This window comes from Ambystoma mexicanum, chromosome 6q (assembly GCF_040938575.1).
Source record: "Ambystoma mexicanum isolate Mex_15411 chromosome 6q, UKY_AmexF1_1, whole genome shotgun sequence".
Lineage (NCBI taxonomy): Eukaryota > Metazoa > Chordata > Amphibia > Caudata > Ambystomatidae > Ambystoma > Ambystoma mexicanum.
The window spans coordinates 1,375,353,420-1,375,370,502 of record NC_090937.1 but is presented as its reverse complement, the minus strand read 5'-3'; the positions used below and the strand labels follow the sequence as shown (position 1 = coordinate 1,375,370,502).

General features: G+C 44.6%; 1 protein-coding gene across 3 annotated transcripts in view; it reads right to left on the bottom strand.

The window, feature by feature from the left end:
• The window catches only part of SORCS2 (sortilin related VPS10 domain containing receptor 2), a 2,879,055-nt gene that overhangs the window by 148,437 nt on the left and 2,713,535 nt on the right, over positions 1-17,083 (bottom strand). For all 3 annotated transcript variants that reach the window (XM_069632008.1, XM_069632006.1, XM_069632007.1), the window contains exon 19: positions 14,329-14,515. In XM_069632008.1, the coding sequence (XP_069488109.1) occupies positions 14,329-14,515 (187 nt within the window). The remainder of the gene's footprint in view (positions 1-14,328; positions 14,516-17,083) is intronic.

Genomic DNA, 17,083 nt, shown 5'->3' with positions numbered 1-17,083 from the left:
TAGGGGAGCCAAGTGAGCAGCTGTGAGCCCTGTCAGGAGAACATTTCCCCCATTGATGTGCGAGACCTCAAGGGCCTGCACTACGGTCTGGAAGTCTTGCAGGGGGATGAAGGGTTTGATTTTTTGAAGGGTAGAGATTCTGAGCGAGGCTATTTGGGCCTTCTTGGCTATGTGTTTCCGAAAGGACAGTTTGCTGTCAATGATGAAGCCTGAGGATTTTGCTGAGTCTGAGTGTTGTGGATCAAATCCCTCTGGGTGCATATCAGTGAGCCATTGTTGGACAAGTTGTTTTCTAGCGAACGAACCGATGAGGACAAATTTAGACTTGGATGGGTTTAGTTTGAGGTCGGCAGTCGACATCCAGGACTGGATGATGGCTAAGTAACTGGGGATAAGAATGATGTCCTGGGCAATATTTAATCTCAAGTACACCTGAGTATTGACTGCGTATCGGTGGATGGCTATGTTCGGATCTCTGAGGAGAGTGTCCAAAGGACCCATGTAAAGGTTAAAAAGGATTGATGAGAGGATGAAGCCTTGTCGGACTCCACAGGAGACCTGGAGTCAGTTAGAATGGAACAAGTTCATCTGGACAGCCTGGTGTCTACCTGAGAGGTATGAGGTAAAGCAAATCAGGACAGTTCCAGAGAATCCCATCCTGTCAGCGAGGCGGGAAAGAACGATGTGGTGGTCGACGTGTCAAATTCAGCTGAGAGTTCAAGGACAACCAGAAGGCATGAGCCACCCTTATCCATGATTAGGAGAGCATCATCAACCAATTGGATGGTGGCTGTCTCAATGCTTTACTTCGGGCGGAACCCAGAAAGATAGTCATTTAGGAGGTGGAGTTGTTTGATTCTGGCGAGTAGTTGTGTAGCTTGTAGTTGTGTCTAATCTCTGAGCTCCACAATCCTGACTTGACCCAAATGTGGCATTGATGAGACATTTTGTATGCCGTTCTGATGGTCAGAGAAGCAACGATTTTGCCTAGTCTAAAAGCTGCAACTTGTACAGAACTCCTTTCCTTGCTGGCTGGGTTTGTACCATATACATCTCCTGGCATACACAAATAGTGGCCAGCAAGCTCCATTCATTTCTAGGAATTAATGGGAGCTAAAGGGAGGCATCCCTTGTAGATTATGGTGGAAGATTCACAACTGGGAAATTACGGGAATACCTAAAACCTTTATTTTTGGTTGTCTGTTTCTTACATTCCTGCCAGAACCTTCAAAACCCTGAGCACAGGACATTCATCCGTTGTTGTTCTATACGCTGACATTGGTGGGAAAAACATAGCCTGTGCCGATATTTTCCATCCCGCTAATCAGACTTTGCAACATATTATTTCTAGGACCAGCATAGCAATTGAAACAAAGTCAGGTCCTATAATAAGTGAGGAAGATGCTGGATAGTGAGAGAACAAAATCATTGTTTTCTAGACATTGGGCTTCATTCACTTTGCGTTTCTCAATGGGATTGACCCATTGAAGAAGGCTTTGTGAATCAGGCCCATAACGATGCAATCATTGTACACATTCCTTTTTCCCTTACCCGCCACAGGTGTTTTTGGAAAAGCAGCAGTCCCGATCCTTTGCTTGTAGAGTATCCTTCCCTTTTGATTTAAATCTGATAATTCACTACGACTGATAACTGAAATATGTCATAAATCAACTGGAACAAAGAATAAATGGTGGCCACGAAAAAAAAGTTTCTATCCCAGAAGCAGTCTGACTTTTGAGGGAAATATGCACTCATTATAATGTGATCCCTACGCTTTCTAGCATATATTTAGGTGTGTAATCATTACTGCTCCAACACATCTTGAGTTCAACTTTACCATTTTCATAATTTCTTCAACAATTAGACTGTGGAATTAACTGTTTCCCAGCATACACGTCAGCATATTAATCAATTCATCTTTAGCCATATAAATTATGTAGTTTCAAAGCATGCACCGCTTGTTATTTCTCAATGAACTTTAGAGTTAGAATGAACTTATTTTCACAGTATTCATCATTTCGTATTCTCTTAATGACCCTACACCAGTGGTCTTCCAACTGGAAGCATGTCCAGGTGGGTTGTTAGGCTCTTTACAAATGGATTACGTTGACTGCTTTTAATAGAAAATATAAGCAGTTATAGCTTGTGGGGGGGGGGGGCAGAAATAATATTTTATTCAAGGGGAGGATCAGCATGAAAAGGTTTGGATGCCACTGGCCAAGACCAAGAAAGAACTTTGTTTCACATGCATCACTTTGTGTTTTCTCAATGAGCTTTAGACGTACGGCTCTATCAGGGGCTTGGGGGAATCCCGGCGGTAATACTGCTGGGATACCATAAACGTAAATAGCTTTACTGCTACTCGGTCCAACGCTATTAACGGCAGATCACGAGTAGCGGTGCCACAGTAAGTTCCCATTCCCCATTGCACCCAATGGGGTTGGGGTGCTATTAGCGCCGGCGCAATTAGCACCACGCTAATATCGCCAAAAAATGGGTGGAAAGTGGAGTATTTTACCTCCAGCAAAAAGCTGGAGGCAAAACTCCAAACTTACTTCCCAACTCATGATTTGGCGAGCCCTTATTTGCAGTGGTAATAGCGTTGCTGCCACATTTAAGTGCTGAGGCCAAACTCGTGATGAGGCCCTAGAATGGACTTTGTTTTCCGGGATGAATGCCTTTGTATTCGCTGACTAAACTGTAGACTTAGAATGCCGAATGCACCACTGCATACATCACATGGTATTCTCCTCATGAGCTTTAGAATTATAACATACTTTCCTCCCAGCATGCATCATTTTCTTTCTCCTCAGTGTTTGTCTAACTTGGCCTGGGCTTTGGTTCAAGAGTTTGAAATGTTCAAGTCTCTTTACTACTGGAATAAAACAATGCGCCAGATTGCAAGTTTGGTGATAGTGTTAAAACATTTGGCATTTTTCAATGCTGAAAGTTGTAAAACTCGGCTAAATTCAGAGCTTCAAAAGTGAAACTTCTCTCACCACCAGATTTTCTGTTTAGTAATTACCTACACACAAAAGCATTACTGCATTTGGAAACAACCACATGGAGTAGTGACTGCATGCCCTGATATGAAATCTCCACAGAACTCTGCAGGTCTCCGATATCCTGAGGGGTCTACATGATTTTGATTCACGTGGACTGACATGCGATAAAAGTATTTCAGTATAGTGGTATTTCCAGAGGAAATACTGCCAAACTTATCATCAGCCCTAGGTGAGACAGCATTCATCAATACCCCACATTTAAGGGTTGTATGACTTGGCACGGACTCTTGATCTCAGCATGTGAATTGTTCACTTTGCTTAACTTTAGGAAATAGCAGTGTGTCCCCTGCAATCATCAATTCTTTCACTCTCGCGATTTGTTTAGACTGGTTCTCGTTCTCAGCATTTCACATCTTTAAAGCCTTTTTACTTTACATCATGGGACTACATGTCCCACCAGGCAGCAATTCTCTCACTATCAAGGTTTGTCACTCATTGCCACTTGGTGGGTGGAACCAGGGCACTCTTGCCTGCATCATATGTTCAAGTCTCTTTAATGATACGCTGGTGTGTCATAGCAGGCATCCGTTCTATCACTCTTAATGCATGAAGACTGGTCTTGGTTTTTTGTTTCCCGAATCTAAAATGTCCAAGTGTTTTTACTTGGGGGAATTGGACTGTGCGTTGCAACATGGATGTTCTATCTCACTCTCAAGATTTGCTACTCAATTCTGGTTGGCTGGTGGAAGTGGGGCATTGTCTCTCTCTACTCAAAATGTCAATGGCTTTCTTCTCTGTGCAGTTTATTCCACTCTCCAGTGCTTTATGGCTTTGATCCTAAGGATGCCTTTGCAAACTCCTACTACTCGATATAAACTTCGTCCAGTAAACCTCATGTCTGGGTTTCTTCCACCTCTCTGAGAACTTCTCTTTCAGGCCAATGTGCTGGATGGTTTATGAGCTTCTCCCACACTCATTTGATCAGTGCCAATTTACTCTGTGTCAGCGTGTGGCGCTCGCAGCATCAGTGTCTTCCTCTATGTTCAAAGTCCACTCTTGTAGCCCACAGGCTGCGCCTCGCTGTCCTACAATGACAGAAGGCCTCATTCCGAGTCGGCAGTAACCCTCCCGGTACTACCGGCAGGTTGGTGCCAGACTCAGAATAATTTACCGACGCCTGACCTTCTGCTGCCACCGGTTCATTCCGAGTCCAGCGGCCGGGAAGTCAGGCACCAGTATATTTGTAAATCCCCATTTCCAGAGAGTCCTATGGGACTCTACGGAAGTGGGGAAAACGAAGCATGGGAACTGTTGCTAACCTCTGCCAGTGCTCCCGTGAATGGTGTGCCTACTGTGACCGCTGTGCCCTGTGACCTGTCGGGCACAGCGGCCCCGGCAGGCAGATTTGTAGTTTGCCCGTCCAGAAACAAGGGTGCCAGTGAGCTTACCGGCACCCTTGTTCCTGGACTGGGAAACTCATAATGAGGCCCACTGCCACTTGGATTGGGAATTCCTTGCCCTTGCTTGGCCAATGTGCCTCTGCATTCACCTTCAGGTCTTTACTTCCTGCAGTCCTGAGTCTCTCCCTTTAAGAGGTCTGAAAGAATGTGATGACCAGCACACACAACAGATTTTGAAGTTCACTAACACTGCGTTGTGAAAAGTATTGATAAGTCACAGTTGTCCGGAATATTTCAGAATATTTTCAGGGAACAGTGTGGATTAATGCCTTTGAGTTCTATTGCTAAATAAAACGCTATACAACATAAACAAATATCCAAACAAATAACTGAAGTCTAAATTGGAAAAAGAAATGTACTCAGTAAACTACTGCTGTGATTTCAAATAACTCTAGCCACAGGAACCACAATAGTTAGCAAACACATAAGTAAACATGCCCATGCTCTTTCCAGAGAGTGGGAGGTCTGGTCAAAACATTGACACTAGATCAAATAGAACACTGCTTAGAAGCTGAAATGTGTAGTATCAATTGCAATAATTACATTTCCTTTATGTAATGTCTTGTAATGTAAATGGGTTTTATATAGCTTGGCTTCTGGCATTGTGATGGCCGTTGGGGCCTGGTTCTGCAAGAAAGAATGAGAACAGAGAGAAAGGCAAGATGCGAAAACCAAAGGTTGATGCATACAACTCTACAGGCATCACTATGTGCGTTGGTCATATTTTAGGAAAATCTGGGAAGGCCTATGTGTGACGAAATGACTTCTGCCCCGCAGGAGCACAAGGGTGAGTAGTGGCTGAAGCGCCTACCCCGCCCTCAAACTGCTATAAAATAAGAGGGATTAGAATCATAAAGGTAAAAGACGCAACGTTAGGTACATCTTTCGCATTTTATGGTAACGTGAGCCTGGGGAAAGCTATACTCTCAAGAGGGGTGTGAATGAGATCAAGTAGCAACCCAAACAGAAATAGTACAATTGTCTAAAATAAATGAAATGTCCAATCAAGGTTCTATAAAAATAGATATACTTTAATTAAACACGACCTCTGCAAAAATAACTAAAACAGAAAAACACTATACAAAACATATCCTTGAGGAAAGAACACAGAATAATCAAAGATTGCTAGATGTAGCACTCTGAATAATGAATCAGGGGCTTAAGGGAAGTCAAAACAACAATGTTCTTTAAAAGGATGTGTTCTTGTGTGTAAAAATAGATTAAAGGTCACCTAACTAGTCTCTAGGACCCAAAGATGGATCAAGGGGGCAGTTAGCAGTCAACAATACCTTTATTGGTTCTTGGCGGTTCAACAGCATTGCACCAGGTTTCATGGTGCTGTTTGTGTGGTTTGACATAGCTTGAGTACAGTGGGTGCATTCTTCTAGACAGGGAGTGGTGTGGGGAAGGGGCTTTACAGAGAATGAGTGGTGTGTATGCCTGCAAGGATGCTGCTGATTGGATGTGCTGTTCTACGGGATTGGATTGATGAAGCACTCAGGGGGCTGCAGATCGTGAGGGCCACCAGGGTCAGTTGGACGGCCGTTTCAACAGTAAAGAGGCTGGTCAATTGATGCAAAGTCCTGTTTGATGTGGCATCCAATTGTTGAGGATCGAAGACCCACCTGGATCGTTTTGACTTATGATGGAGATCAGGGCTGGACTGGGAACCAAAAGAGGCCCTGGATTTTTTTTTCAAAGTGGCCCCATATTTCTTCGAAGGAGCGTACATAGCACGCGTGCCCAACCCTTCTATGAGGGGATTGCGAGTATCCCCCCAAGAAGATTTTAAATAAAATTAGTCCAAATTAGTACATTTAAACCATGTTATAATCATATATGGATTTTAAAAATTCATGTTTTAAGTAAGTTCATGACATATATACAGCTTTGGACAGTTTCATTGTTTAAGTTTGGGCTGTTGAGCAAAGGATGACTTTCCGATGTGCCAGGCCCGCAGGAAAGACTGTTTTTTCAGGAACACAGCTCCCTTACGGTCACTTCCTCCCTTTTGCAAACTTAGAGAGACACTGAAACCCACATAATCCAATGTACATTTGAATACCGCGCTCAATGTCCTTTGCGATCATGATGATGCAACATTTTCAGCCCTCTTGTTCTCTATATGCTTGGTCATACTGTACACACTGCTTCAATCATCACAAGCCAAGCCTCCACTTCCATACCAACAACCACCCAGCCATCCCCAGCTCTAATGTCCCTCTCTAACCACACATGACATCAGACAGCCCACAGGTGACGTAGCCAGGCCTAAATGCGCCTATATCCTGACCTGCAACCCCCTCCTACTTCAGCACGAGGTTTGCTGTAGTGCTCTACTGCAGCAATACACCCCTGTCCTTCTACCCCTGTGCACACACACACAACTCAGCTGGTTGTGTTACAGCCCCATAACTACGGCACCACACACACCATCACAGACAGACATCCATATACACAAACACCAGCACCCTTCGCAGCACCCAGGTGTCCTTCAAGTAGGAACTCATTCAATCTACATCATGCCAGGAAAAGGCGTTATATGGATGTGTCACCGCCCTGGTGGGTACTAGCAGGCTAATGCACCACGTCTGGATGAGGTTTTCATGTCTCGCAACATGTAGTCGTATCCAGGGACGAGACCGCCACCCATTTCTGCTGTCAGAGATGCAACTACGGAAGAAAACTTTGGATTGTAGACTAAATGCTGCCTGAGTTTCCAAGCACTATAAAACTGAAGGAACTATCCTGTCTGGTGGAGTTACTGCCTCGAAATGCAACTGCATTTGCTTTGGAAGTCAAGATCTCTTCAGACTCCTATCCCGTCTTGCGGCACTGATGTGCCTTGGACCTCAGGTTGATCGTTGCATGAACTTCAAGGAGCTATAGTCCTAAACTTGCAGACGGGGCCATAGGTGAGTGACTGACTGCCCTTGGGGGTAAGCAGAAGTTGCACACTAATTGTTGGCCACGCCATGTTGCTGCGCTTGGGTGACAAACCTTGTACGCTTCCTGCTTGCTGAAAGGGAACATTTCTAGCGGCTAAAATCTTCCATCTTCGAAAAAAACAAAAATATATCAGGATGTGTTTTGGATTCCCTCTGATCGACCCCGCCTCCACTGCACCGCAAGATAGGTAGTGAATTAAATGTAAGTGTTCATTGTCGCGCAATCTCCAACGAGCTGTGAAAAAAAGCAAAACATCTCCCCTGTGGAACCACACATAGGAATGAGCCCGGTGCTAATTATAAGCTCATCACTTCTCGTGTGCCCCACTTCTCTGCTGTAGCAGGAGGTCGAATGCGAGGGCAGGGGCAGTGTGGGCGCGAGACCTTCTTCAGAGCCTGTCAGGAGCAGGTGACGTCAGCAAGAGATTAATTGGTGCCAGAAGTAGCGAGGAGCACTACTACGAACATGGGACAGAAGGTGGAAAAAAGAGACCAGGCCGCTTGATAATGTTAAAAGAAAGAAGTGGTAGGATTTTTCGCAAATAAGAAAACAAATCATATTCATTCTCCAGTCTGGTGCAAGGACAGCCTAGTATGTGCTCCAGCGGCAGAGTGCGGGCGCTTAGTGAAGAGGGTGACGGTCCCCCAGGGAGAAGGTCCCTGCTGCCTGCTACATGTCAGACACTGGAGGTCAAGTGCAGCTTATTACTGAGCTGCAATTGCAAGCATGCATCCCATAATCCCATAATTATCCAGGCTTTGGGAGTCGGTTTTGTCTACGGCCCAATAACAGGGCTCTGGGGAATTATTTGAAGGCTGGCCAGGCAGCGGAGCAAGTTTACTTTACTGACAATCTCACACTGCACGTTGATCAGGGCACAAGTCAAGGGTACACATGGGGGGACGGAGTCCACCCACTTTTTTCAGAGGGTGGACTCAGTCCCCCCCAGCTAAAACATTGAATGTCTTCTTTGAATTTATGCATTAAAGCCGAGGATCGAACTACAGTCGTCAGAGTAGTAGGCTGGACACTTCACCAGTGCACTATATAACTTGATGAAAAATAACAAATAACTAAAGGTAAAATGTCTCATTTCGGTACTGCAAGTCCCAGAAAAACATTCGTATTGCTCCACACATATCTTTTAACGTTTAAACACCATTAGAAGAAAAAATCCTCTCTGGGCTTCGTGTGTGTGTTGTTTTTATGAAAGGAATGCCATTTGTCCTGTGCAATTTGGCTGGTTTAATGAAATATGCATATTTAACATTGATGCTGCTATTTATGGCAAAACGTCACATTCCCTTCCATTTGTTGATGAGTCCCCCCACTTTAATTTTTAGGACTTGAGCCCTGACGTTGATGTATCGAGTCGAGATACATATCATCAACGTGCAGTGTGAGTGTCTCCCTTCTTACCTGAGGCTGACAACAATCGATCGATCTTCTGGCTTGCCGACGCCGTTGCTGGGCTGCCTGCCTGCAGTGCCTGCTAATGTGTGCACTGCACTCTGTGCCGCAGGCTGGCCTGGGCTGCAGGCAGGGCACGTGTGGTTTCAATGGTGCCCCCAGCCGAGGAGGCCCTGCGCAGGGGCGGGCCCGGCCCAGCCCAGCTGCTGGGAAGGAAAGAAAAAAAACGGTGCCTCTGTAGGGCACGTGCCGTGCAGTTCCAATCTGGTGCCCAGCAGCCAGCCCAGGCCCCAGATGCTGTGAAAAAAAAATGACGGTGCCTGAGGCCAATCACCAGCACTGGCTCTGAAAACATCAACACACAACCTCTATCCTCGCTCTCTTCTCTCACTAACTAACCCACCCTTTCTTGCAGAGCAACGTGGGCGCCTGGCGACCATGCAAATTGGTAGCGGAATAAGTCAATTTAGCATAACACTCCTGGCTTTCCTCTTGACTTTACTTTTTTTTTAAGTTCTCGTTTTCTTTTCGCTCTTCTCCCGCACGCTTGTTACTGCCAGTGGTGGCAGCCAATTCATCGCAAACCACCCAGACGGAGCAGAGAGGACGCGATGCATGTGTAACACGACGCGATGTGTAACACATGTATCCTTCCGCATCCTTCCGCTCAAAAAGAGGCCCACCGGGGGATGTCCCGGTGTCCCGGTGGGGCAGTCCAGCCCTGATGGAGATCGACAGAGAAGATGCTCATGAAGCAAGCAGCGGGTCGAAGGTGGCAAATGCAATAAAGAGCTGGTAGAGTGAGTCAAGGCAACAACTTGCTCAGTTATCACAGTGCGGTGGCAAACAGGTTTCAATGTTCAGTTCAGCAGTTTGGGTGTAGCAGTCACGTTGTTCTACATGGGGAGTGTTGTCAAGCAGTGGTCGAACAGGAGCTTGTGTGGTTCGAAAGCGATGCATGAGGGCTACCAGGGTCAGTTTGAGGGTCGGTTTGAGGGTCGGTTCGAGAGCGAAGAATGTGGAGACTTGATGTGCAGTTCGGTTTAAGGGGTTTGATGCAACAAATAACTGTAGTTCAGCTGAGGCAGCAACGTGCTCAGCTAGCATGGTGCGGCAGATAATCGGTCCAAACATGCAGTTCAAAGAGTTGGTGAGTGACAAAGGCAGATTCAGATGGTCCTGAATGGTTCAATGTTGTTGAAGGGGCTTGAATCACAGTTTGAATTGGTTTGATGGCAGGAAGACAGGGATCTTGGATGTCTTCACTCCCAGGATGCTCTGAGTCCCAATCGTGGAACTCAATGATCGGTTTGACACCTTCTACTCATATTCTCAAACACATGAGACTGACTCTCAACTGCAGGTGTCCCTCAACATGGTGAGGTCCTGGGTAATGTTGTGGCTGGCAAAGAGGAAGGTATTTTCCCAGCAGCAGTTCACTCCCAATGTGCCCTGGGTATGGTTAGGAGACAGAGCTCACCTCTGCCTTGGACACTTAGTCTTCACCTCACTGGTTGGGGACTTTGGAAAGATCAACTCTCCCAACAAACGTACAATACAAGAGTGAATCAACAAAGCTGTGGGGAGACTCCTTTTAAAGGCAAATGTCTGCAGGTGATTGGTCAACATCAAGCCTGTTTTAAGGGTCCAATCCCTGCCCTTGGGACAAGTGGACTTGGCCTTCAGACATTACACCCAATGTGCTTTGTGCTAAAGGAGCGGGAGGGGACAGGACAAATATATAGGGGCAGAGAGAAACAAGGTGGTGGAACTTTCCTCCAGCTGTAAAGATCTATCTCTGTCTACACTAACCCCATCCCCTTCCCTTATCAATAGAATCAAAGGCCTTTTGCTATGCAGCATCCTGTTGTGAGGCTACTCCTTTTGTGAATTGTTGTGCACTTTGAATCCTGTTCCTAGGACAGCTTCCCGGAGTGTCTGTCTCTCTGTGGAGGGTGTTACCGGCCCTCACAAAGAAACACAAGGCTGGAGCCTTGCTGGCAGCAACAAGGGAAGCCTGGTTGCGGTGAATATACATACTCTTTTAATATCTGAGCTGGCCTCAAAAAGCTGGCACGTGTGATTTCAAATCAATGTACCTTGGATAATTATGAGAGACACTGGCCACCATATCTTAAACTCAGGTATGGCTCATTTTTACAGTTTAGTGTACCACCATGACAGCATACTCAAAGTTATGCAGTTTTGAGAACAGGGGTGCATATCTTAGATGAAGCCCCTGCCGTGCAGAGACGTGGCTATTACTGCAGCTGTAAAGTTGTCATCTGTGTCTTCTGAACCTGCTCTGTGCCACTGGAGCTACCAGGTTGCTGATGCAGCAGGGCACAGGTGTACACTATGCTTTTGGTACAGAACTTATGAAAGGGGCTATCTGTTTTTCACTCACACTGCATTCTATACAGGTACCCAACCAGAACAGTCACACATGTGCACAAACACATTCATATACATTCACTCACCCATTCAAGGTCTCTCACATCAATTTACACTGCATTCTCCACGCTTGCACCGACCTACAACATTCAGAGCCATTCACTCATCTGTCACTCACCCATACACCTTCTCTCATAATCACACACACTGCATTCTACACACAGATATGGGCACTGTGGTGAGTCAGATGAAGAACAAAGACTGACTTTTCATCTCGCTGCTGTTGTTTATTAACTGAAAGGTGAGAACTCCTTTCTTTCCCTTTCCTAAGTGTGTTCCCTATCTAACCAAGCTAACCGAGGTGCTAGTCTGTCGTCAGCGAGAGTCCAAATCAAGACCAGTCCACTGTCCAAAGTAATCTATCCTAACCACATCACTAATAGAACAACGGAAAGTACAGGAGAATGACTCCCTTCTCCTGTGAGTTGATTTCCACCAGATTCAGTTCAATAATGTATCTGTAGGTAGTTCCTGGTAACTACTTTTATCAAATCCTACAGTTCTGATACTGAGTTCTTTAAGGTTTCAACCGACTCTTTCAGTTGATTATTCCTTCTTTCCTTCGTATTCATTTTTTGTTCTGTTCTAGTTAATGTTGCCCCTCTGCTTTCATGGGACAAGTTTGTTATTTCCTCTTTGTTTACACTAATGATTTAACTTTTATTTAATGTCCACTCTTTATCTTGAATGCTGCTTTTTTGAGAGTTCCAGTATTGACTCTAACTCTTTTCCTGTATTCTTCACACTTTATCTTGACTGGGACGAGTATGAGCATTCCAGTAATGAATCCCACTCTTCTTATATAGACTTGATTCTTTTTCTTGACTGGGTCAAGTGTGAGTGTTCCAGGTTCCAGTGATGATTCTCACTCTCTTTAAGTATTCTTGTTACTTTTTCTCATTTGGGATGAGTATGAGATTTCAAGTAATGATTCTAACTCTTTTCATATTCTCTTGATGCTTTGTCTTGACTGGGGAGGAGTATGAGTATTCCAGTAATGACTTTCACTCTCTTTAGGTATTCCAGATACGTTGTGTTGTCTGGGATGCGTATGAGTATTCCAGTAATGGTTCTCACTCTTCTTATATACGCTTGGCACTTTGTTTTGACTGGGAAAAGTAGTATTGTTCCAGTAATGGTTCTCAGCCTCTTTAGGTATTTGTGACCCTTTTCCTTGACTGAAACTATTATGAGCATTCCAGTAATGATTCTCACTCTTCTCATGTACTCTTGACACTGTCTCGATTGGGACGAGTAAGCGTATTCCACTGATGATTCTCACTCACTTCATGTATTCATAATACTTCATCCTGACTGGGACGGGTATGACCGTTCCATTGATGATTTTTACACTCACCATGTATTCTTAATATCTTATCCTGACTGGGATGAGTATGAATGTTCCAATAATGATCTTCGGTCACCCTCCTGGGTCTCCCACATTTTCTGTTACCTGGTTTGTTCAGGGACAACTTTGCCGGGACTCGTATCAGGCTTGGACCTTCTCTTGTCAGGTTGCCCTCTCATTGCCTCAGCAGCGTTAAGAATGGTCTCGCCATTCATTTTAGTTAGCTCATTCCACAATACCTCAATGTGAGTGGCATCAGCATTGTTAATGGACATTCAGGTCCACTGTCTCTACCTGCAGTCACACCACCACTTGTTTCCTGTTCAGGCTCAAGACGCCTGGTATTCTCCACAGTCTCTTGCTTCTCTTCTGTTTCCCCATGCCATGAGTTGAGAGCTACACTTAACTTCTTTCCAGCATCGGCCGCTGCATGTCAAAGTTTCTCTCAGCATACCTCAGCCAGGTGAGTTGAAACTCACGGTCTCTCTCATTCTCAAGGTCGTTGCCTCCAAGTTTGATGACGCTGCCATGGGACTTTCCTGGTGTATGTCTCTTTCTGGCTCATACTCTGTATTTTTCCAGTGGTTTTCTTAATCCCAGTACCATATAGGTCTTCCTTCACAACTAACAATAGTGTATTCAAATGACAATAACAGAGTCTAGTTTGTTCTTCATCTCTTTCTTCACAGGATGTTAGTGATGGAGGATTAGGGATACATTGCTTATGGAGTTTCTCATAAGATTGGGAGTCTTTGTCCCCGGAGGGTGACTATTTCCTAGTGTGGTCCTGCTTTTCTCTACCCCTAGGGAGGGTGTTACATAGCAGGCTAACCTTACTAGCCTCACAGGGAAAGGGAGAATCGATGGAATCCTGCGATTCTTTAGTGCACCCACCCAACCAAACATTCACAGTCACACTGACAGCCATTCATATGCATGTTACTCATCCATACACCGTTCACAGTGACCCACCCAACATTCAACACAAAGGAACTGACCCAGGAAACACACACACACACACACACACACGCACACGCACACGCACACATCCATACCCATTCACCCACTAGTTAATCACCCATACTCCTCCTCACATTCACACACACTGCATTCTCAATTACACGACAGGCACACTCATCAGCCATACATACATGCACCATTCACATGTATGCATGCTTAAGCAGACATACACCCAAAATATACTTTCATAAACAATCACAACAGACACACACTCACCCACTGACACATACATATTTACACACACAAAAAAGGCTTCCTTAGCTGTTCCGCACGGGCGATGCTCCTTCCTCTCTCCAGGCCTCTGGCTCACGCGAGGTACGCAGACAGGAAGCAGGAACCCTGCTTCCTTTCTGACATGCCATTGAACGAGCCGGTGCAGTGGAGCGTCATGCCAGTTGCAGTAGGCCCCGGCCCAGAACTCACCCTGACTTTAAAACCCAGGTACACCTAATGACCTATTACCCAATGTTCACTTGATAGTCTACTTGACTGTGTTGTTCATTGAACATATTGTTTATACCTGTATCTGAAGCTTTCTCATGGTCTTTTTATTCAGCCTACTCATTCCTTGCTGGTGTACCACTTTTGCTCTTAAACCTACATTGACATCTAAAGGCTTTCAATAACCTTAAATGTCCTTGGATAACGAAAAATGTAAGTACAAAATATGCAATTGACTTACAGTTCACCTGGACAAACACCACAGCCTCGTCTTGCCCCGCAACATTTTCAGCCTTAACGGATACACTGTAGACTCCGGGGTTCTCGTAGCGGTGTCGGATTGGCTCTCCCGTCAATGTCAAATTCACATAAATTGCTTTAAACCCATCTCCGAGGTCGACTTGGTACTTAGTGTTCAGAACGTCGCCCTGAGAAGACACAACATGAAGTCTATGTATTTATTCATGAAGCATCTAGATCAGAAACGATCTACATAGACGATCAATACACCTTTTCAAAAAACACCTTCAACCAAAGGCTGTCAAACCACAAATTCATCGATCAACTCGTTAGTGCTACCCCACTATACTCTTGCTCACCCCCCCACTTACCCAAATGAACAATATATGTAGCGTCTACTTTAAGACTTGTTTTATTGTTTATTAATTTCTTTGTTTTATTCTTTACAGCACAACCCTTGCTTCAGATATCGATTTTGCAGACAAGTTTGAGAATAACATGAATATACACAAGTGTACTAATACAAATCCACATTAATAATTATCAGCAAATGTGCCTGTTGAACTTTCTAGAGCTGGTTCACACACACCTACTTCACAAAACTCTGTACGATGTTCAAGGACATGACTAACACATTGACATGTCCATTTAACTTTAGTTGACATTTTTATCTGTGCCAAAATACAGATACCAATCTTACACAAGGAACCGGCCAGGAGAAGGTCTGTGTTCAATGTTAGTTAAGCCATTTAGAGAACACGGGTAAAAGACATGCCTAGATCATGAAACAAGCCTGTCCTAAAATGGGCTAGACTCAGTAAATTATTAACAACAGTGAACTATTGATGAACAGATGACATGGAAATTCTTGTCCAATCCAGAATAGGCTTCGGATGTAGCATGGTTGAAATTGGATTTAACAGACACAAATAACTACCGACAGACACAACACCTCACAGAGCTAACACTCCACCAGGTCAACAACACTCTGTCGAATGGAGAGGGATTGTGTTAGGGGTGACACCCGTTGATTAACCTGGTAGGTCCAAGACAAACTGAGCTTTTATTGGATGTTAAGAGAGAAGCCACGTGAGCTAGTCAAGGGCAAGCATACACACCGATAGAAACAGGTACCCTAAAAATCATTGTTGCCTAACCTAAACTGAATGTGACCGGTTGGGCATCCATGCCTTATGGAGGGATTATCTGGGTATTAGGAACTGGTGATTTAATTCTGTGCTGTGCTTCCAGGAAAACGGATCATGTACATTATACATTACCCTTAAGCACAGCTGACACAGACAACTAGTGCAGGCCTAGCGTGGATACACTTTTGAATTATTTAAGGGGTCTTGAGGGAAAGAAATAAGGATTTTACACATACTAGACTAGCATATAATGGAGTATATGTGTAATTTTAAGTGTATTTAAGAAATTCAGTTTCGGGAGCCCAAATGCAACGCTTAAAAATGTAAATGTAATGTGAGGCATTTGAATGTTCATTTTACAGCACACATTTGTGCAAATGTAAACAAACACACTCATTGGCCCTCATTACAACACCGGCGCTAAACCATGGCGCTATTAGCACCATGGTTGGTGCCGGTGTTGTAATGGGTCCACCATGGTTCAATGGGGAATTACCACCCCATTCCACGGTTGGCGGGGCAGTAATTCCCCATTGAACCTTGGCCCTTCCCCATTCCCATTTTCGCCCCATAGGGCTCTATGGGAATGGGGAAGGCGCTAAGTATGGTACTGCAAATTGCGGTACCGTACTTAGCACCAAGGTCCCTTTGCGGGACCATTAAGGTCAGGTCCTGCAGAGGGACCTCGTAATCAGGAGCTAATGGGTTAACAGCGCCATAGCCTTTTACGGCGCCGTTAACCCATTAGCGCCAGGGTCGTAATGAGGCCAATTGTCTTCGTTTGGCACTGTTTATAATTCGGATCTCCGGTACCTTGACATTTATTTCAAAGATGCCCAATTGTAAAAATCATAGCACATGCATACGTACAATGAATATGTTATAACTGCATATATGAAGTGCATTATTTATTACTAAATATCTGTCCCTGTAATATTAAGTTCATTGTGTTAAGAATGACACCATATGATATTACTTAGTAATGAACAATGAGCCAACTTATATTAACAATATAACTCAACTAATTATGTGCAAAAGGGGAGGTTTCTGACGTCTAAAAGTATGATCTTCCCGATTCTACAAAATGTTGCGCTTGACAAAGTTTAAACACTGTCAACAAATTCCCCAAGGCAGGAGTTCAGCGAATTATGTTTCGCCTGTTATTAAATACTTAATATTTTCATCCACAACTTGCACACTGCCATATACTGAATGGTCCATCATTGACATGATGGAGGCATATGGGAAATGCATCAAGCCTGCAGTGAACTCGAAGTCAATATTAACGGCACAGGCTAACGTTAAAGCCAAAAAATATACGACTTTGACGAGGATATGGGGTGTTATTCTACAGCAGGTAGTCTAGTCAGACTGTTTTAACATCATACTGTTATAAACCAAGAATCCTTGGAGCCACAGGTAAGTCCTGCGTGAATTACTTTATTAGCTTGCATCTAGCAAGTCCAGTACATAAGGGAAGAACCCAAGGGTGCCCACCGCCCAGGCTACATCGTCCAACTGTCTCCAGTGGAACACATAGGGTAGGACATCCTACATTTACACATAAACATTACACTCACAACAGAGCTCACTCTCACGTCACCCACA